The following is a 24,005-nucleotide window of genomic DNA, read 5'->3' as shown; positions in this document are numbered from 1 at the left end:
GTGCAACTTTGTTTTTCCTCAAAATGCCCATGTATATTTAGACATAAGCATCAAAGTATCTGAACATAAGCATCATTTAATTTAATCTCAAATGAAATTAAAATACTTAACTCAGGGTTCATCTCTTTAAAGAGCACAAATTTCTCTTTTGCATATTTGGACAGCTTTTGATTTCCACCGACTCTGAAGGTTGCTTCCTGCTCAAACATAAAGGCAAAACAAGCACAAACTATGCTTTCAAATCATTATTTTTTGAAATGGTCTTTGTATATATGTTTACTGCAATTGCATCCATTTGACCCAAGTATTTAAATGACAGCAATTAAGATCCCAAATTTAAAACAGTGCTTAAGCAGATGACTAAGTCTATCACTAATCCTACTAAAATGTACATTCTACATGCTTAAAGTTACTACTTCAAGGCCCTCACTGAACTAAGGAGTTTAAGCATTAAAAATGCTCTGTGGCAGGACCATGTTGACACCGACCAACGCAGCGACTCCCCAGCTGGCAGCTGCCCGCGCTGAGCAGTGCACACAGCGCCCAACGGCACCACGCACAAAACAGCGTCAGTCCGCAGGGCGCTACATCCAAACAAGTAAATGTCTCCCTGGAGCGGCCACAAAAGCCAGTTGAGACACCCATGCATTTTGCACCTAGTGCTTTCAGTCATGGGCTTGATACTTTCTATTTGCAATAGATATATCCACAGGATCTATTCGATGAGAGCTATCTAATCCAACGTGCCAAAAGTCAGGTTTGTTTGGTGTCTAGAGAACTTAGGCTGCTAGTTGGCTGACACCAACTTCATGTTCCAAATTAGCAAAATTAGGATCAGAATGTTCATTTATCGTTAGCAACAGAGTAAGCGAGGCACTTAGGGATATCAGATATTGACATATCTGGAGGTGTGAAGAGAAGAAAAATAAAGGTACCTTTTACTACCAATTATCTTCCTTTCTAGTCTATTCTAATTCACAAATCTGAGAAGGCTTCTTAATTTATGGTAGCCCAATAAACAGCTGTGTTCTCTCACAGTCTTTTCTTACTATGGAATTGAAAACTTTTACCTTCTTAACCACGTATTCAGGCACAAGTGTGATAATAGGGATGCTTCTTAGCTTCCCTAGTACAGGTAAGTATGACAATACTAATGACAGCACATCAGTTCAGAAGTTCCTAAAATGAGGATAATTTACTTTCAGTTTCACAAAAATATACTTTGATACTTTATCAAAAATTAGCTACAGGAAATCAGTAGAAGAATGTGCACATGAGAAATTAACTATTTAAGATCAAAAACAATGTAGATGACATTAAATAATTTTAGTGGGCCAATATCCCCAAATAACATTCTCTATTATCCTTAAGTAGCAAAAAAGCAAGATAACAGCTATTTATGCCTTCAAAAGGAATATCTGTAAAAACTAACCTCTTTAACCAGACAAATTTAGATTGAAAAATGTTTACCTCAGTTCAGGCAACAGAATTTCATTTATAAAGCTACTCAAAAGCCACAGACAATTTAGGAACAACTCAACTAATAAATTTTCACCTTCTCTGTACTTTGGACACATGCAAGACTAGCAGTTGAAAACAAAGCAAACACTAGACAAGCAAAATTAGGGCTAGTAGTGAATGAAGAAGCCCCTCAATACAGCTAAAAAATGGCTTCAAATAATGTTACTATTATTTTTTCTTTCAATATCAAGATAATTTAATCTAAGATACTTCCATGCACAGAAAACCCACTATATTACTTCTTTGTGGTTGTTCACTTTATTTAACAGAAATGTCACACTAACAAGAAAAAAAAAAATTCTTCCCTTGGATAACTCTTCGCTATAAAATTACCGAGGTGGGCTAACTCAGCATGCCACTACAGACTAGTTCTCTTGCAATATCTTGTATAATTATTTGTTATTCTAGGTTCTTAAAGACGTATATATATTAGCACAGTTTTGCCTTTGCCAGATGGAAATCTCTACTTGCAAGTTGTAAATGCATTACAAATAGCAGGTCTTAAAGCTAAGGATCACTATGGCGAAAAGGAAAACCACTAACAAAATTGTCTTATCAAGACTTGTCAGCCTGGTGAAATATATATAAGCAGATATAGATACTTAACACCAAACATCAGCATTTGCAAATTGTTTTTTTTTAAAAACAATTCTGGGGTGGTTTGGGGTGGAATTCTTGTCCAAAACAAACAAATGATAAAAGCTAGACTTGCCTCTATTCTTTCCTACAAGAAAAACAAAAAAGCAGAATTTAAACCACCACTTCACAGTCCCTACAGTCTATAAATTCTTGATCACTTGAAGGCAGAATAAACCAACACTTCTCTCAAAAAAATTAATCTTGCCCTCTGTACAAACCTCAGCCACCCATGTTAGCACAAGTCTTCATTCAGCAACAGTAAACTGAATTAGGGAATTGATTGGTGTTCAATAAATCAAGGAAAGGGCAAGGGCAGAAAGGGAAAGGGCAGGCAGGGCAAGAAAAGAGCAAGAAAAGAGAGCCCTACCTAGAGAGACCCAGAATTACCTTCACTGCTTACTGAGTTAAGTCTCTGATTGTCACAACAGAAATGAGAAGGCGGCAAAGCCATGTTTCAGGACCTTTCAGGACCCTGCTGCATCAAGGAACCAAAGACAGACTAGCCTTGAAACAAAATCCTTAGTGTTTTTACCGGTGGCCGAGGCAAAGATATCAAACTTTGGGATCAGCAGGACACACTTTTGGAAAACCACTTCTGTGGAAACTGTTTCAGTTATATTTTTGGGGATACAGCTGCCTGAACTGATTGACACTACCACTGGGGCACTCAAGGCTGTAGAAAGATTGATTCAAACAGTATCAAATACACCATCTTCACAAGCCTCTCCTGCATTACAAGATGGTTTCTACAATCTTGCATGTTCAAACACACAACGTGATACAGTTGGCCATTAATATCTAGGGTACCCAACACATTCTGCTTGTGCTCCAAAACTCCAAAATCAGTCTGAGCTGTAAAACTGGTAAGACAACCCTGGCAATCATCACAAGAAGAGTACTATGGACAGAGCAACCATCAACTTTGCTGGACTGCTCACACTCAGAAGCCATGTACTACAGGCTAGAAGCAGCAATGAAACACACCACAAGCAAGGCACATCCATAAAGACAACACAGCAAGCCTCTAAAATCCATGGGAAGCTATTCACTCTCTAGACAGCAAGACCTGGTAGTAATTAAATCCAGAGTGATTTCAAGTAAACCCTAAGGTTTTCACAGTGGTTTGGGGAGAATTTTGCTAATTTACCACAAGCCTAATAAAGTGAGGAACTTGGCAGCACGTTGTAAAGAGGCTTATATTGTTCAGGCATGACAGTTCAAGAACTATCTACAGAACTATAGATATCAGCTCTGTGGCATCACTAAAGGTCTATTTCCATTGGCAAACAATGGAAAATCCAAAATAGCAGGACTGTCAATAGTCTTGGTTCCTGTAAACCAAAGACAGACTCCATCTGTCTTGCAGAAATGAACGTGAAAATAAACATTTAGAAGTAAAGAAACCTAAAAACTAGACTTGAAGTAATGTAATTATCCAAGATGTTGACCCTGGGGTACACAGAAGATCAACATGAAAAGCAAAACTGTAGGTACTTGGCATCCACAGGCTGCTTCAGAGGCTGCCTGTTTTTAAAACCCTTCAGCCCTTCAAAGGAGCTTAGATCAATCACAACGCTAAGGGTCGGGGCGGGGTGGGGCAGGAAGCTAGGGAGCATTCACAACATTTTTTTGGTTTCCAACCAGGTTTAAGGGGAATGCAGGACATGGAGTAGACATGCCCTGTCAATCCCCAGACTCAGTTTAGGTAAATATGCACACAACAGTACAAAACTGAAAACGTACAAGCACACAAATAAAAGAAAAATCATAAATATAATATGGCATATTCATGAATAGAAATGAGTGAGTCAACCTCTGAGGTTTTAGGGCAGCAGGCTGGTATTTCCAGTCTAGCCAAGTCTGTAATGTGCCCTTCCTCTTCAGTAACACTCCTCCTAGTCTATTCATGCATTTTTTAGATGATAGTTGAGAGACAGATCAGGACCTATGTCAGGCCGTAACAAGAAGGATGCAGACTCATGTTCTTCTCCATCCATTTATCCTTCTGGAACCCCAAATTCTTGCATTCCTGAGCTCAATGTTTCTACATGCTGGGAGGATAATACTCTTTGCAGAGCAGTCTATCACTTAGTAAAAGAAAAAGCTATGGGATCAAGTCTCCTCAGGATGAAGAGGGATAGAAAGACAGGCATCATGCTAAGTAGGTTTTCACTTTTCTTTTTAATTAATGATTTCTCCTTTCTGAAATTTCAGTGGCATTTACATTTTGTACTTTTGTAATGATCATATGTTGGTATTTTTTAAAAATCATTTTATTAAAAAATTAATTCAAAAAACAGACTACGGTTAAGACTTAGGTTGCCCAAAACTGGTATTCATGATTCAATTTCTAAGGAATAGGTCTTCTCACACATTTTTTAAGACCAGCTATTAACACAGCAAGCCTTCCACTTTCTTATCTTAAAACCTGAAAGTATTTGTCCTGTGTAATTACACAACTCCAGATGGCTTTATTCAGCTTTTTGGTTTATACACAAAAACATGCCTAACAATGAGACTATGAGGCATAGTCTACCTACACAGAGCTTTTGTAATCTTAAATCCTTGTGACTTCAAAGACTGAGACTTACACTTTCACATGACTGTCATGATGTAGTAAGCAACATATGACACACTAACTTCCATATTAGTCCATTTTCTGATTACAGGAGAAATACTGGTCAATGAAAGATATTTGTCATCAACGCTTTTCAAAAAATAGTAGTGGCTCTTCAAACTGTGATGATAACCTGCAGCTGAATTTTAAGTCTGGAAGTGGGGTCAGTGACACACTGGATGAAAAAATTACAGTTTTGCCTAAGTCTCCTCCCCATTACGAGCACATAGTCCATAAAGGAAGTTATTGATCCCATTTCCTTTGTAGGCATATCAAAGCTAGTATGGAAGAAAGTTACTATGCATGCCTTGAATGCCACCCTTAAAAAAGAGTATGTAAGGTGACAGGTTCTTTAGAGACATCCGAGTTATACAACAGCCAGCACCAAATCCTGGCAAGGTAAGCAAGATGTAGACCACCTGCTTTGGTACCTATATTGGTTACTGCAGCGCTTGAAAGGCAAGACAGTCTAGGTTCCAGATACCAACATCTAGGTTCCCTGGGCAACCCTTCACTACATCACACATTTCAGTTTTACTTTTAATGGAAGGCGTAAGCATCATTCCTGAGAAAATACTACAAGAAAAAGAAATTCCTATTAAACTTACTAGGGTACAATGGAGAAAGTTTTACCACCAAAAGGTACAATTTTAGTTGAACAACAGCTCATCTGAAGTCACATCTTGCAATTATCTTAAGTATATTTTATATACTCTACAATTCAACTGCTACCTATATTACACCATTTTGCTAGCACAAAGAATAGAAGAATACTTTTCCCTTACCGCTCTCCCAGACTTTGCTGGAACCTGGTTTTGATTCTCCCTTAATTTGCGTGCATTCTCAAGCTCTTCTTGAAGTTTTGAAGCCAACTCCTTCAAAGAAAGTGGTAGTACTGAATTAGTTTAACTGTTAAAGCTTTTAGACACCTTTATATCACAAGTAACTATTTCCATTTTCCATGCTTTATATAAATTTTTTTAAGTCTTATGACACAAAAGACTAAAGAAAATGTCAGTATCATTCACACAATTCCTCAGTGAAGATAAAACTCAAATAATTTTTCAAAACAGAGGCACCTAAAGCATATCATCATAAAAACAACACAACAAAAATTATGTTTAAACGTTAGGCAGTTATGCTAATAAATGCTTTATGTAGCTAAGGACAGGTGCTGTTTTATATAAAGCTAAACAAGGAAGACTGACTACATCAAGCATATAACCTTTCCCAAGTTACATGTTACATTATGTGTGTGTGTGTGTGTGTGTGTGTGTGTGTGTGTGTGTGTGTGTGTGTGTGTGTGTGTGTGTACGCACATATATATGAGAGATGTGTGTGTGTACACGTGTGTGTACACACACACACTCTTGGTCTATTCGTTATTCTAACGGGTCAAGAGAAATAAGTCTCGGACCCAGTTTTACCTGGCTTTACACCACATGTCTGACTTGGGCACTTAAGAGCTTACTTTGAGTATTAAGATGGAGAAGAGATGGAAAACAAGGGTTTTTTTTTTTTTTTTTTTTTTTTACAGTCTTGATTAAATTGCCACTCCTGCTCTCTTGTCCATCTCTTCATTATGTAAATTAAGCACCATGGCTTTGATGAGCCAAATTCAGCATTGGTGCGCTAAGAACTTCAAGTCAGGTGACAACCTACTAACATATGAGAAAGTCTACAGTCATTTATGCTCTGACCATTTTGCCAGTTTCACTGGCTGGACTCCAGCCATTCCTATACTTGCCTCCTCAAAATTAAGTCATTTGGATCAATGTCATGCAACAAGTCAGCAACAAACAGAGATTCAGAATTCATTTGTCCCACATCAGCAACCTTGGGCTCCAGCCACTAGGACATGCAGTTACATAATCATCTGCTCTAATACACGGGAATGGTTTAAACAAGTTACATTTTCAATCTGATCAGAGAAAAAGCACGAAAAATGATTTAGAGAGGAACAAGGTGAGGGTTTATTATTTGTGATTTATATATGATTTGTAAGTGTATTTTAAAACTATGTAATTTCAGAGTCCAGAGTAGAAAAGCATATATATAAACTTGGCAGCAAAACTGTAATGTTGGCTTCTGCTACCTGATTTTTGTCAGAACAAAACAAAATGTAGAAAAAAGGCAAGAATCATTCTCTCCCCACATACCCCTGCATATGTTTATTCAAAATATCCTTATTCTGTTACTGTCAGGCTTAAAAATACTTGCACCCAAACTTTACTTCTATGTGGACAACGTTACTAAAGCTGAGTAGTAGAGGAAAAATGCATTAGAATTTTCACTGCTCTCCATGACAAAGTCTCCAGGGTGCCTTTTTTTCTTTTCTTCAACATTTTATAATAATTACTGTATGCTTTCAATCATTTTTCCCTTAGAAACATAGGGCTACAAAATAGTATGTTACTGAAACCAGTCCCTCACAATTCTAACATGTAATCTCATTCATAAACACATTTTTCTCACAAGTATATTTTCCCCCCAACACATACTAACTACAAAAGCTACAGGTTAAAACAACTATTTAAATCATTAAAACTCATTATGTCTAGTAGAAAATAGTGCTTGAAGTTACCTTTAGTCCACTTTTCAAGTTGATAAGATTTCAAATGAACGGTTTTTCTGTAAAAGCTACATTTGTTCAAATTTTGTAAAGCTACATACACACATCTGTTCTAATGCCTGTGGAAAAAAGTATCCATAATATAAAATCAGTTTGAAAAGAAAATATTTATAAAATGGATACTATCTCATATCAAAATTTAATTATGTGATAAGAGCTTTGAAAATATGAACTTTGTATATTAATCCAGCCAGTAAAATGATACTCCAACCACCCTATATATTCCTGCAATTCAAAAAAATCAATGGCCCTCATGAAAAAGAAATTAGGCCCTTGAAGTCATAACATCTCGTTTGTTATTTAATTGTGCAGATTTTGGTGTTCAGATTCTGTCACAAGAGACAGAGGTAAACAGAGGTGCACTAAAAATTATTCTTAAAAAAAAAAAAGAAAAGAAAAGAAAGAAAGATTTACTTCCAGAAAGGGTTATTTCAAAAAATTCATCAATATTTCCTGAAGAGCAGTTATTCAAAGTCATCATTCCCAAAACACAGCTTAAATAGTAACACACTATGACCTTGTTATACTAGAAATCTCCAGGCAGTATTACAACATAAATTATGAATAAGATAAAATGATTAAAAAGAATAAACTTGCAAATAAATCTGAAGGAGAATTAGGTATACAAGAAGACTGCAGGAGGAGAGAGGGGAAAAGAGGTTTGGTTTTGCTTTTTTAACCCCCACAGCAAAAAGCTAAATGTAAATAACCCAGTATAACCATATTAATGTAATAAAATATATACTTCCAGAACTCAGAATGTTTCAAAACTGTGAGGTTCTTGGTCTTTCAGGTTGCTGTCTGAAACAAACCTCCTACAGCAGTGTTACATCTACAGCTGTTAACCTCAGCTTCACAGACCCAAATTTATTCAGAACAGGAAAGGTAGGCCTTCTGGGTAGCCTTCTACAAAGCATTATATAGTTTTTCTCATTTTGCAGAGCTGGATGCAAAGACCCACGGACATCCTTTCAATCTTGTATTTCCATATCCTAATCCAATGATCTATGTTCATACAGCAGAAGTATGGATCACAACCATTTTCTTCAGACAAAGTTGACAAAATAACGAGAACTCCAAGACACGGCCTGCCTTGCAACAGACTGAGACCTTCTGCTGTTTTCACCTGCTCCCTGTCTAATAGAAAGACATTAAATCCTACCAAATAGGCAGAGAACAACTGGTTTGGGATATGCTTCCAAGCCTACAATTCTGGAGACCTGAATGATCTATTCTAGTTTACAGATCATGGCATTTAAAGCAGAAGTTACAGGAAAACAGCATCTTCAAATTTTGCCTGAGCACATTTCACAGAACTTAACATTCACTTGACTCAATCTCCTTTTTTAGACTAAAACACTGTGAGCTTTAAAGAAAAATTACAGTAAATCATGACAATCTTTCAAAAACATTACCATGTTTCCCATGAGTTCTGCTTTCACAATCCTGGCTCCCAGTTTGTTCATCTCCTCTTCACTAAGGACCTGAGACACCTCATCCTTTGACGTATGCCTGTAAAACACCAGCAGCACTAAACCCATAGAAAAACAATATATTCACCTGAATAATTATGTATTAGACACCCATTCTACCAGCATATATGCTCCCACTGTCAAAATAATTTATAACAATGTATTACAGGAATATTTGCAGTCAGAAGCTACTGGGTTTTTTACAATTCTTCTCTTTTGCAAAAAGTACTAAAAAGGACCCAAAGCAAGAAACTTGAATCAAATTTTCAGTAGATATGTTTTATTTTACTTCTGATATCATTAAAATGAAAAGCACTACTTACCGAACATTTTTTCAGCATGAACAGTCAAGAGCCAGTAGCAGGTACAAGCAAGCAACAACCAAGGAGAACAGGAAGGATAACATGCACCCACTCTCTAACTATCCTTTATGGCTTTCGTGATCCTTTCTTACCTCCCAACTCCAGCAAAATCATCCAGTTTTCCTCTTGTGAGCCAAATGGCCTTCTACCTCTTGAAGTCTAACCTATACTCCTTTATTTATCTTATCACAGTTCACTCTTTATTTATAAAGATATTATGGATGCTATGCTAGAATGTCCATGGAAAATTAAGAAGCTACAGCTAGTAATAAATAGTCTTATACATAGCTTTAAGATTAAAAAAATAGGCATATGAGTTCTTATAATAATAGGTAAGATCTCTAGAAATTATTGTAAATTGGCAAACAAGTTTGGTTTTTTTCCTCTAAGCCTAGAAAAGACTAAAAAACAATCAACTCAAAGTAAAATACCTGGCACAAAAGTGACATAACAATACAGTTATGATATTGGTCTCTTCTATCACAAGAACAAGAAAACATCCACTCACTACTTAATATAACTAAATCCTGTGGGATTTGAAGAACTGGAGAATTTTGGAGATGGTATCATTTTTAAACTGCCAAACCTCCCCAGTCCTGTGGAAATTCCTTAAGTTACTCTTGCCTGTTTTGAAGATTCCCGTTCCAAAAGCCAAAAAGTCAACAGAAAGATTTACATTAACTTCCTCAGATACAGAACCTTCCAAGATGAACAACTAAAGGTTCGCTCCTTATTTAAAGAAGGGAAAAAAAGAAAGAAAGAAAAAAAAAGATACTGAAGTTCTTGCTTTGCCTTAACCTATATTTTTTTAAAACAACTGAAAAGACAAGAAGGTGATCAAGAACAGCCAGCATGGATTCGCAAAGGCAAAAACACATTTAACCAACCTGACAGCCTTCTATGATGGAATGACTGGCTAAGTAGATGAGGGGAGAGCAGTGGATGTTGTCTACCTTGACTTCAGGAAGGCTTTTGACACTGTCTCCCATAACATCCTCATAAACAAGTTCAGGAAGTACGGGATAGATGAGTGGACAGTGAGATGGACTGAAAACTGGCTGAAGGGCAGAGCTCAGACAGCTGTGATCAGTGGCACAACATCTAGTTGGAGGCCTGTACCTAGCAGTGCCCCTCAGCAGTCAGTACTGGGTCCAGTCTTGTTCAACTTTTTCATCAATGACCTGGATGAAGGGACTGAGTGCACTTCCGGCACGTTTACTGATGATACAAAACTGGGAGGACTGTCTGATACAGCAGAGGGCTCTGCTGCCATTCAGAGGGACCTCAACAGGCTGGACAGACGGGCAGAAAGGAACCTCATGAAGTTCAACAACGGCAAGTGCAGAGTCCTGCACCTAGGGAGGAATAACCCCATGCACCAGGACAGACTAGAGGCTGACCTGTTGGAGAGCAGCCCCGCAGAGCAGGTGCCGGTGGACAAGTTGACCATGAGCCAGCAATGTGCCCTTGTGGCCAAGAAAGCCAATGGTCTCCTGGGCTGCAATAGACAGAGTACTGCCAGCAGGTCAAGGCAGGTAATCCTTCCCCTCTACTCAGCCCTAGCGAGGCCACACCTGGAGTGCTGGGTCCAGTTCTCGGCTACCCAGTGCAAGAGAGACATGGAGCTACTGGAGCAAATCCATCGAGGGGCTACTAAGATTATGAAGGGCCTAGAACACTTCTCATGAGCAATGGTTCAGAGAGCTGAAGGGAGGTGTAAAGACTATAGGGCCAGACTCTCTTCAGTGATGCCCAGCGACAGGGCAAGAGGCAGCGGGCACAAACTGAAAACAAAGGAAGTTCCATCTGAATGCAAGGAAAAACATTTTTCCTGTGAGGGTGACTGAGCACTGGAGCAGGTTGCCCAGGAAGGTTGTGGAGTCTCCATCCTTGGAGATACTCAAAAGCCATCTGGACATGGTTCTGGGCTGCCTGTTCTAGATGACTCTGCTTTAGCAGGGGGTTGGACTAGATCATCTCCAGAGGTTCCTTCCAACCTCAACCATTCTGTGATTAGGACACACAGTGGGAATATTTCATTAAAGAGAGCAAGACGTTTATAACTTCATGGGGTTTTTTTAGTGGTATTACTGCTTGAAACATTGTCTGAAGTTTTTGAGACTAGTCACACTGTTCTGTTTTGGTTTTTATCTCACTTTTAATTAAACTCTGAAGCAGTCGCATTATTAAGTGAGATTTTCAGCAAACACTAGCTGGATGGACACTTCCCTCTGGGGAGATCCCTTGGACATCCAATCAGCACTTTTAATTAACCTGTGCCATAACCATCAGAAACACTTTGATTTATAGGCTGAAGAAACTCTGTGTGTTTTAGAAGTGATAATACCCAAAAAGTACATTGTCAATGTGAGAGAGAAGGAACTGAACTGGCAACACCTATTAATCCAAGTCCTCATGTCAATGAAGATTTACTTGTGACTGACTGAACAAGAATGTAAAAAGAGTACAATATATCTTGCAAGACTTAAAACTTTAGGAGGAAACAAAGAGAAGCGAGCTATAAATTATTCCCAATAAAAAACTACACCAAACATCCAACCCTGAGAAGTTCCAGCAGCCAACATTTTCTACAAAATTCTGCAAAGAACAACAAACCTCATTGAAATAAATTGGAAGACAGGTCATATAATACCTCAAACACAGTAATATTAAACACTGTTTAGGAAAAGACTTAGCATAAAAGAACTTGGAAAACAGTAAGTCAATACAAGCAAAAGCTATATGGTTTTCCAGACCTAAGTAATGTTCACATTATTGATAAATTAGCTCAGTAACTGTATTGGCTAAGAAACAGAATTAAAAAATCACAGAAGATGCATAATAAGGTTTAACAGTACTAACATAGAAAAGATTTATACAAAAGAAAAGATTAGCTAAACAGTTTCTATGCTTAACTCTCTTCTGCAAGGGAAAGAGAACTGAGTTCATCCATCTTTTCTATACTAATAATTGAATTCATTGCACTTGTATGAGCAAACCATTTCCACACATAATCTAGCTTCCCAAAATTTGCAGCTCTGTCCAGTTAGAATTAGCATTGCACTTACTGCATTTGTGGCAATTATAAACTAAAAAGCTACAGGTTTTGTACTTGTAACAGTTCAACTCCATGAAAGTAATTTACCATTATTTACCAGTAAAATGAAAACAAGGTTATAAAGCAGTAGTTGCTTTTTTAAGCTAACTAACTTTTACTCAGTAGTTACATGCAAAGCAAAAAAAATCAGGTAAGAGGAAAATGCAAGCCTTCTTCACATGGTCTCTCTCATTCAAGTCTCTGTATTTTGGACAACCTCCAAAACTCTCTTCTTGTTAGTAGTCTCATGATAGCTACGTTCTGATATTCAGCATACTTTATTTATATTTGCCATCAGCTGTACGTCACAGCTCTTAGATTTTGCTTTGGAAACCAAAGCACAATATAAGGCAGGCAGAAGACAACTGCAGATCATCCAGACCTCATCCCTGAATGAAGTCAGGATGAAAAAAAAACAAAAATGATGAAGAGCTGAGGAAGTCCCCAACTGAGACTTCAATAGGCTCCAGTTGAGATATACCATGAATCATTCTAGTCAGGAGTTTATACACTGCATTTAATTGGTAAACCCCAGACACTTCAGGGCAATAACTATCTGGGCAACATTTGAAGAAATAAAGAGGATCACAAAGTCTAATGTCTAGAAATATCTAATGTATTGCAGGTGTAATTCTGTGAGATCGTACTCTCAGAGCAACTAAACACACTATAAACCTGTATTTCTCATTTCCCAGTAAAATGACACCTAGGCTAATACTAAGACAAACAACAAAACAAAAACATGAGACACACTTATGAGACACATAATGCATAAAAATTATTCTTGTGCCAGAATTAGGAACTACTCATGCACCACTCTATACATTCAAATTCATTTTTTCTAAATCAGATCTATCATCATGCAAACAATTTCTTGTCCTACAATCAAAGAAAATGTGAATTTCATAAACCCCTATGAAAGTAGAAAATAGGGAATTTCATATAATAAGCAAAATCTGGAAAACATATCCAACTTGTACAATACAAAAACAGTGTAGACTGATACGGTTGTTTCTGTCAGGCAGCACTGATTTAGTACACAACTTTTCCTTGCAAATACACACCGACGTATCTGCAAGCACTACATGTAGCAACTGTTATAAATGAAGTAACTATTCTTAAACTATTTCCTTTTTGTTAGACTCCCAACAATTAAGCATTAAAATCAAATTCATCACCTCTCCATAAAGAAGTTCATTATGCAAACAACTGACATGAGCACATGAGAAAAAGGGAATTAAACTTGATTATATTTCATCAAATCCTGTTTCTAACTACATCATACCAGCCTTCTTATATACAACACCCAATAATAATTCCTTGTCCAGTTTTCCGAAACAATAAAATTCTTCATACTTGCATAACACTATCTAAGCCCTGACTCCTAAAATACTTTTTGACTTAACTTATTGGGAAGATCTGAAGGAAACTATTCACAATAATAATACTACCACTCGTAGTACTTCAAATAAATACCTTCTACTATATTTCATACGCTATTACTTTAGCATACAAGTTCGTCTCACAGGTACCAAATCCATTGCTGCTATATTAATTACTTTAGTTTTTATTCAGAATTTTCAAGCATTTAAAGTTTCTTTTCTAAATTCAACAACAAATGAAGTGCTGTTCTGCAGTTTGTTCGCCTAAGAGGCCATTTGTACTGCTGTGGGAGCTAACATGAGAAAGAAGGAGCAAAATACCATGTCATGAGCAATTCTCAAACACGCCAAGGAGAGAGGAGAACTAGGGGTTGTTCTTAGCTTCTACTTCGGTCTATTGTAGCTGACCAGGCTGGGAGACTAGTCTCCCTCTGTAGCCCACAGAAAAAAAAGTTAGGTGTCTCTGGGGGCTGCAGCAAGAAGGGGTTCGGGGCAGAATGTAACTCATCCCCAGGAGGAGCCATGCCAGAAGCCTCCTCTCCTCCGCTTGCAGCAGGTTCCTGTCCTGAAACACTTCTGCAAGAGCTGATTCTCTCCATAGTCTACAGATGGAGCACAGTTACACAAGCTTCTGAACTTGGTACTTAAAGTTACATGTTTATCATAGAGCTGCGAATTCCCCAATGGGTCCCAAAAAAACAGAGAAAAAAGATCACCTTTTCAGCTTTCATCCAGAGATGTCTCTTCCCCTTTACCAAAGTGTAAAGACAGAAGTTGAATTCAAAAATTAAAAGCTGACTTGCACAAAAAAGTATTTGTTCACATAATAATTCTACATTATTTGCACTTGAATAAGCAGCATGCTAAATAACCCAGACCCATTTTCAAACTTGACATTATCTTCTAATAACCAGCAATATCTTCTAATGGCCTCTAAAATCAGAGACAAAGGCTTACAAGAAAATTTCCCTTTAGGCTATCTGGACAGACACACATAACTGACTCACAGTTCTGTAGACACACCACTCGCCAGCAAAAGCTTCTGGTTATCTCTCTAAAAATACACTGCTACACAAGCATTCTCAGCTTTCTTTACTCTGCATGAGAAACAATGCTACCAACTTTACTTTCATAGAATACCTTCATCCCCCAAAACACCCAAAGAAACATTCACATAAATATCTTTTACCTCATTCAACACTGAAGCGTAGAAGGAGCAGTAATTTAAAGAAGAGCTAACAGCACAAGTAACAGCAACATTGCACAATGAAATTGCACTGCCTTTGTTGAAGTGAAACTGCAGTAGAAAAGTGAGCAGACAGAAAAAAGGTACTGAACTTTGGATTTAATCAAAGTTGCTAATGTTGCATGTCTACACTTTATGTTATCAGCTACGGATAAAAGTCAATTGCCTACGCATCTGTGTCTAGATGCATTTTAGATCATGAAGCATCCCTTCGCCACTCCTGAAAAGCATACTTTTCCCATAACTTTTGCATTTTATCTATCAGCTCACAGTGGATGTTTGAGTCCCAACTTAACTCTTCATAATCAACAAGGTATGTTTTAATGTTTTCAGACTAATTAAAAGCCCTATCCTATGCTCACTCTCTCCCCAACACTAGAAAATGTAATTTAAAGCAAGCAGCATTAGTCTGCCAAAGCATTTTCTGTACTTACACTTCTGCTATTCAAAAATCAGCCAAGTTAAAACAACTAAAGAGATCTGATATGATCAGATGTAATCTTATCACAAACACAGAAGATAAACTTTCAGGTATACTTTACCGTGAACAATATGGCAAACAAGTGTCAACAAGCAAAGAGTTGTAAAGTACCTAGAACATGATGTTTTATTGTTTGATAATGTTTCTTTCTTCTCAGGGGTATTTCCTGGGTACTGCTGTCGGGATTCTTCTCTTCCATCACTTGCAGTTCTATCCCAACTCTTATTAACTTGTTCCAGAGCACCTGCTGACTCTTGATCAGACATTAATTTCTCATTGTTATCTTTCGCATGCATTTTGGTCCACAATCCAGCATCCTCACCAGGTTTCTGGAAACGGCTGCTCAAAGAGCTATGAACTGGTAGTTTTAAAGAGGACTGCTGTGACTCATAGTCCTTATGTAAACTGTAAGATGATAAATCGTCTTCAGAGGGTTTCAAAAATTTGTGTTTCATGCTGCTGAGGGATGAACTCTTTTCCTGACTTCGTTTTTCCTCAGAGAGATTTTCTGCTTTGGAGCTGTAGCTTCTCAACTCTGACACTGGGCTACTGAGGCCAGGGCCTTGGTCTTCTCTTGACCTATCTCGTTTACAACGTCTGTTTTCTTGCGCCCATCCCTTGCCATACCTCTCCCCTGCATTTCCCCTGACCACGTTCTTATTTCTGTCATCTTCATCTTGTGTGTCCTTCATGCGCTGCTCTTTCTTCTCTTGCCCACTTTCTGAATAGTCAGATTTCCTCCATCTTCCTTGTCTATAATAATTTTCTTTTTTGGATGCAACTTTTTCAGCTTCTTCTAATCGTGACTGAAATATCTCCATTGACTATAGGAAAGAACAAAAAAAACTGTACTGCTATTACGACCATGGGGTATTGTGTAGTTCCCTACAAAGTATTACAAGAAAGGCACCATTCTGTGAAAATGAGTCATTGTGCAGGTAGAAGGCATGAGCCATGGAATGGAAAGGAAGAACAATATTTAAAAAAAAGGGGGGGGGATCTCAATGTTATAGTCTACTGTCTGAGGTACTCTGTTGTGAAGGCATTTTGATCCCCTTTCTTGGACTATCTCAACCTTTTACCCACTGACTTTAAAGTGCTGAAGCACTCCAGAGAGCAGGGACCAAAGCCTCAGAACTGTCTCCTCCTTGCAAGTTAAAAATTAGGGACTTGAGCTAGAGAGTAAGGTTTCCTTTTTCTCATTCATGAGCTTTTTGCTTCAGCAGAACCAAGGGATGGTTCCACTAAACCATTTTATTACCCAGTTATACTCTAAACATGGGAGAGTGGTTTAAAAACCTTTAGCTTGAAACAGGCTTTGAATCCCTGTCTCTAGCTTTCTGGAAAAACATTCTAGCCACTAGACAATTACACAAAAGACTGTTCTTCTTCCCTGTTTTGAGCTGAATTAAATGCCATCCATCTTTTTTTTGCCCAAACATTAGATACTGAAGCAAGTCAGGCAGGGATTTCTCTCAACCACTATCCTGAACTAGGGAAGCTACAGCATTTGTATCATTTGAATACTACTTTTTTGATAAAGATCCTTAAAAATAGCGTTGTTCAGAATCACTAGCTCTGAATAATTTCTGCCAGTACTGATCTTCTTGGTTTCATCACTCAGAAATGACTACAATTCCATTCAAAGATAGTAATATGCAGTTATACTGCCTTACCCCAGATTTCCACTAACCAAAACACAAAAAAACCCTCAAATGTGTTGCTAGGACCAAGACTAAATACTAAACACCCCAGGCACTTGATCAATGTTTTTAAGGACAGTATCACAATACATAGGAGGACATGCTTTACAGAGTTGATATTTTTATGGCAGTTAATTTATTAAAAATTAAATTTTGAAAACTATTTTAAACACTTCAGAAGCAAGCAGCATTCTCAACACATCTTGACTGAGCAGATCACAAGTTGTCAGAAGATTCATATGTGGTAAGATTTGACACAGCTCTCCAAATTATCTTGGCATTACTGTACACAAACTGTGCGTGCAGGAGAGAGAAATATCTCTGCTAATATAGTTCATAGCTTTGGAAGCACTTATATACTGTGTATCAGGAATCATTTGAACCTCCCAATGTAGAAGAATTTTCAATTTGCTATAGTATCCCATATATTAAAAGTATTTAACCAAAAAGATATAAAAGAGTTTGGTAGCATTAAACTCTTCACCACTTGAGAAAAGCTTCAGAGGCTCTCTCCTTATGTCTTACACTACACATTAAGTATTTATACCTTTATATGAAAGTAATCTTTTCCAAGCATCTTAGTTGTAAACAAAAGAAAAAAAATTTAATTCAAGATGCTTACCCCATATCTCTCAGCTACAATTTCCTCAAAATCCCGTTTCTCTCTCTCAGCCTGTTCCTTCATCCTTCTGTATGATTTTCGTAACCAACTTAATCCAGCATCTTCTACCACTGTAACTAAAGTTAAAAACAATGTATATTTTCACATTTCAGTAGTTATCCCTATTTAACACTTACTCTGACTGTGATATGAAACCTTAACCCAAACTTAACATAAAAAACTGAAGGAATGCAAAAGAGTAAGGAATGTAATAATATAATTACATGGTTTTATAAGTTGATCCTAGATGTACCTTGGTAATACCACTGATTTCATTTAAGCTGCTCCATTTTATCATAAAATAGAATGAGCATTACCAAGACAGGAGTGGCATATGGGAAGTTGTATTTTCTTTACGGAACTGAAGAACCTTCTTATCGTTTCCTTTCTTGTGTCCATTCTCATTCCCCTTCCAAGAAAATTAATGAGTAACCCATTGCTTTTCATTTCGGAAGCTGGCAGGGGTCTTAATAGCCAGGATGCTATTAAGATGCTATCACTGATGCCTGTGGCCTCTTAGAGAGTGCTGATCTTTGCTGCTCTTAAAAGCTGGCATGTGAGGACAGGCTAATAGTTTGTAGGACAGACTGTCCACAGGGGAAAGCTCCCAATCAGGAAAGTCAGGGACCCTACCGTTCCTGTCACCAGCATACAAGAACCCATCTTATCATGTAATGAATGTTCCATGACATTATGAAAAACATTTTTCTCACTGCTCTTTCTGGAAATAGACAGGATAACCCTAGGGTAAGGAAAGCAGTGAAAAGGTTACAGAAATGATATCTTTCACAAACAGCATCTGTAATGAGCTTCATTTAAATGTGACTCGGCCTTCTGTGGTTGAATATTTTAAAACTATAATTTGTGTAATGGAATGAAAGGAACCAAACGAGATGACAGCAATTTATCTTGTCTTGGTTAAATCATGCTTTCTTTTAATTAGTTGAAAATGGAGAATTTCTATGAAGATACTGAAGGTCAAACCACTCAAGATTAAAAACCAGTCAAGAGAAATTCTGTAAAACAACATACGATATTCACCAATGTTTACCACTGAGTTTTCTTCCAAATTTTACTTTATTGCACGTTATTTGTAATTCTGCTACATCAACGTTAGTAGTAATTTGTTAGTAACAAAGAGACTGGAGAATGGAGAAAGAAATTTGAGATTACTACTAAAAGTTGTCTTTTACCTTTCTTAACTGAAGCTGCTTCCCCTTCCTCCGGTGGCAAACCTGTACCACCATCTTTCCAATAGGGATTAAGTTCTCTCTCAGAAAGCCTAACCTAAAGCAGAAATAATTTCAACCTGTGTAAGTGTGATGCATTAAAACGTCACTTTAACAACAGCTATTGAACATTTTAGTTAGTCCACCTACAAATGAATAGTGTATTATCAACATACATGCACTCAATGGGGCACTGTAGATTTGGATTCAATGTTTTTACTTAGATTTGCTATAGATTCTGGTAAAGAATCAGCTAACCTTCTTTGTGGAAAACAACAACACTCTTTCGAAAGAAACAGTCTCTCCCAAAGAACAGTCTCTGTAAGATGTGCTTCCGTTTAGGGTTAATACATTTCCTATACATCAGTTTGATAATATCTAATTACACCACTTCTCTGCACTAATAGAAAAAAAAAATCAGAGGCAACACATGAAGATGGCACAACTTTTTACAACCATTTCCAATTAAGCATATTTAAATAACAGATACAAAAATAACCAATATTATTAGTGACCTCAGTCTCAAGCTTCCAAAGAGAGATGAGGAATTTCTGTATTAACCCTAGCTGTTGATAATAAGGGATGAAACAATCAGGAACCAGTGGTTTTAGTCAATTTATTTAAATTAAAATAAACAGTAGGAACAAGGCAGCCATAGAGAAAATGAACTACTTTTCAATAAAAGCATTAAGGAAAGATTTTGAGCAAAATACTTTTGAAGTACTTCTAATTTATAAGATAGTTTAAAAAAAATTCTTCACTGAAAACTGTAGTTCTGACCAGCTCTTTTCACATTCCTAGGAGAATTCAAGAAGGCCTGAATACCAACTTTAGGTTCATTATAATGAACTGCAATGTTACTTCTAGCAAATAGCCTGAAAACAGAAATGCTTGAAAATACAGGACCAATCCATATTAAAAAAAAAAAAGTTGTGCAAAACTACCTGCATCATACTTCAGAATAAACAGTATCTATTCTGTATAATAATTAAAATGTGAACAAATACAAGTATAGCATGTCTACCAAAAATTAGTAGAGACCTGCAATCTGCTTGGACTTACTAGTGTGTTCACAGCTCCCACTTATACAGAAACAACTCATGACTTGTGACTAATGTGCCAATACTTTGCAAAGGTCAACATGGTGAAGAATCTGTGTATGGAAACCAGCAATGCTAAATTAAGCATCATAGTACTAGAAAATAATAAACTGTAAATAGTATCAGAATTTGAGGTTAACTAGTGCATTCTGCTCTACTCTACACTGAAGACAACTGTAGGCCTTGCCTGCTTCAGTGCATTTTGTATTGCCAGTATGTTCTAAAACATCTAGAGAAATGCAAGGGACAGAGGAAAACAAAATTGTAACCAGTTTGGAAAATTCGATCAATACAAAAGAAGTGGCAAATTCATTAACCAGCAAGGAAAGGTTCATACGTAAAAAAGATATTCCAAAGACTAGTCATTTATGTTAGGTATGATGAGGAAAACCAAAATTTTTACTTGAAGATAGAACACTGCACTAAAAAAAGAAAACAAAAAAGCTAATTGTGTTAGGAGAATTCATAAAGCCATTTCAATATATGATAGGTTTAGGGCAAGGGTTTGTTTATTGCATCTCCAACAAAAAGAAGAGTAATTAAAAAAAAAAAAAAAAAAAAAGACCACATCAGATGCCTCAATCTTCATCACCATGTACGGTTTCCAAGTTCTTTTAAAGAAAAGGTTCTTTCTTTTAATAAAACACATCATGAAGAGATTTCAAGCCATCTTCTTACATTTTTTTTCCCAGGATTATTACCTAAGAACCTGAATTGGCCACCAACTAAAAAGAAAAAAAAAAAAAAAAAAAAAAACACACACACACAAAACCTTTTGCCACTTCACTCACTGTGAACTAGTAACAAACCACCTCATGCACACATAAATTCATTTTGCATAAAGCAGTGTAGAAACATGGGCCTTCCAACTTCTATAGCCACATTTGTCCGGTTTCCCCAGCATACACCTTTGTTTTCCCAGGTACAAGAATAGTACAAAGATGTATTTACAGGCAGTAGATAGGATATCAAAGAAAATTTTAAGTATGTGAAGTTCTTAAAACATATGCAAGCATATTTTCAAGTGCGCCATAGCTGACCTTCATTCTGTTACCTAGATATGGCCTAAAATATTCTAATTTGTCAACAACCTTTTTAATCCTGAAAATAAAAATCACGCAAACAACTACTCAGCTATAATTCCATAAACACTAGTTTTCAGGGGGGAAAAAAAAAATCAGTCTTTTGAATACTGAAATTTAACTGTGCTTCACCCTGACAAGATTATTCTTTGTTTTCCCCAAGCATTTTCTAGTATATCCATTATTAACTGTACCCCAACTTTCCTCTAAGTATTACGCATATTATCATAATTTACTTGTGTATGTGTGTGTGTACATATATATATATATATATATATATGTACACACACACACACAAAAAATACATCTTTCAAAAAAAGACTAATATTGCCGATAGCAGCTGTCTCTGTCTAGCAATAAAGCCAAGATTTTACCTGGAGATGCATTTCTCAATATTCTTTCCAGATTACAGAGTTTCTATTTTCTAGAATACTCAATAAATTCTGTGAGACTCTTCCATGGGAATAATACGGCTAACCTGTAACTTGTGCTGTCAAAAGATATGCAGAAATAAACCATCCCTAAATCAAAGCTCTCAAAAATATGCTTAGCTGCCACCCTTATTACACAGCAGTCAACCAATAAAACTGCTTCATTACCACTTCCCTCTCAATCAGTACAAGGAGGACCCTTAGTCTTACCCCAAGCTCTTGTTTTTCTCCCTCAAACTAGATTGTTTATTGTGATTCTGTCAACTGACTCGTCTGGAAGCAGGCAAGAGAGTCCACTGGAAAAAAAAGGGTTGGTTAGGCAGTCTAGCACTGTTAAAATTTATGTCATATCTTCAATTCATCACCACCATTGGTATGTTGTATACATCTGTTGTACACTCTGTTTTTGGTATCAAACGAACATGTCAGGACAGACACCCTGGTGCAGAAAACACAAAAGTATAAACCTGAATGGAAAGCACACGATTGGGTGGAAAGATCTATAAAAATCACATATTCTTCTAGGATCAACAGCACATATGAATCGTCATTAAGCATACAGTACATGCTGACATTCTTGTGATTTAAGAAGTTATCAGATATCCACCCTAAGTGCTCCTTTAGCTCCTTTAACATATAACAAATTGTGGAAAAAAGAAAAACTTTAATCCCTGCTCAGAAAACAATAAGCCAAGCACTGCCTGCCTCACAAGAACAGCACTCCAGGTCAATTTGGTTTTTAGCCAGAATGCAACTAACTGGAACGTCTAACAGCAACAAATACCCTAATGTGAGATGTGAGGAGAAGTAAACATTAGACAGCGATCAGCAACTACATTTTCAGATCAGACCATACTGCATTTATGGAGATATATGGACCAATGAAGCAGCCAATAATGCTATGTGAACAGAACTAATTTACTGGCAACCTCGTTCCCAACTGGACCCTGATCTTCCCAGGTGCGTGGCATGAGGGGCACAGCACCTGGTCTGAATGCTTTCTGCGGGAAAAAGAAAAGCCTCAACACACTATGCTTCAACACAGAACCTCAGGCGAGCTTTTGCCACACCAAACAATATTGCTTCTTTCACATACACAACAGGGGAGGAGGCCAGGCCCACACACTGCCACTATTACTAAGCAAAACATCTCAGAAGTACTTTAAACATTACAGACCTCTTAACTAGAAGATAGCATAGGACCAGACAAGTCCCCTGCATGAACTTTTCCCATCACCAACAGAACAATTTTAATTAAAGTCATTATCACATAGTAAAGAAATACTGTTTGTAATAAACCATCAGAGGTTAACTTAAACAACTACTGACATACAAAGACTTAGGTATTTGAACCAAATCCTTACACAGATTTGAATAAGATGTAGGAAAAAAGAAGTTAATATATTAATTCCTCCTACCTGCTCAATTTCTTGAGCTTTCTGTTGTTCCAATATTTTTTCTTTGTGTTTTTCAGCTTTGACAGATGCTGCTGATGTGGTTTTCAGAGACATGAAGTCTAAAGTCATCCATTCTTCTCTCTTAAAAAGAGAAAAAAGTTTCATTCAAGACTAAAACACAGAATCAATGTTATTACTTCCAACCAAAATATATTTCAGGTGCAAATCAAACTACTGCAACTACTGACAAAAGCTATTTACACTGAACAGTGTGGGTCTGACTGATTTCTATTCTTAAGTAATACTTTATACAAAAACCAAATACAAATTTAAGAACTCCAATCTTCCAGTATTTTTAATATTCACTTAGGCATACAAGTTTCACAGAGATTTTTCTGTAATTCAAAATACCTCTTCCCAAAGTATTTATGGAACTAGTAAATATGCAGAGCCACATACACAGCTTATGCTTTTTTAAATGAAAACTGGACATACAGATCAATTCCTCTTCCATCTTGTTCTAGAACTGTATCTTGCTACTTCTGGCTCTATGACTGTTTATGTCTGTTTTAGCATATACAAAATTTGCAATCCATCACTGAGCATAGTTCACAGGCTCCAATGTATAGGCACCTAACCGCACCGACAAGTTAAACAATTACACACCTAAATTCTATGAACTGTACCCACAACAGAAAACTGCATTTACAAAACCTAAAGCAGACTGGAGATATTTTAAAGATGAGGGCTGCTTTTTAAAGAAAAGCAGCATATTAACAACCTGAAGTCTCCAAAAAAGAATCATAATATCTTATATTCAATGAAGTGATATATCCACCAAATCTAATACCTCAAACACTCTTCCTTTATACACCTAAAATATTTATGAAGCCTCAAAAGAAAACAGTGACATACACATAATTAACAACTGCTCTGCAAAAACAAGTATTTGG

At 37.0% G+C, this 24,005-nt stretch overlaps 1 protein-coding gene across 2 annotated transcripts in view; it reads right to left on the bottom strand.

The window, feature by feature from the left end:
- The window catches only part of CWF19L2 (CWF19 like cell cycle control factor 2), an 88,086-nt gene that overhangs the window by 45,563 nt on the left and 18,518 nt on the right, over positions 1-24,005 (bottom strand). For both annotated transcript variants that reach the window (XM_026100169.2, XM_026100170.2), the window contains exons 5-10: positions 23,074-23,193; positions 19,007-19,100; positions 17,775-17,890; positions 15,561-16,273; positions 8,825-8,921; positions 5,563-5,652 (exon numbers count right to left, since the gene is read on the bottom strand). In XM_026100169.2, the coding sequence (XP_025955954.1) occupies positions 5,563-5,652; positions 8,825-8,921; positions 15,561-16,273; positions 17,775-17,890; positions 19,007-19,100; positions 23,074-23,193 (1,230 nt within the window). The remainder of the gene's footprint in view (positions 1-5,562; positions 5,653-8,824; positions 8,922-15,560; positions 16,274-17,774; positions 17,891-19,006; positions 19,101-23,073; positions 23,194-24,005) is intronic.

This window comes from Dromaius novaehollandiae, chromosome 1, assembly GCF_036370855.1.
Source record: "Dromaius novaehollandiae isolate bDroNov1 chromosome 1, bDroNov1.hap1, whole genome shotgun sequence".
NCBI lineage: Eukaryota > Metazoa > Chordata > Aves > Casuariiformes > Dromaiidae > Dromaius > Dromaius novaehollandiae.
This window is presented reverse-complemented; position numbering and strand designations above follow the sequence as displayed.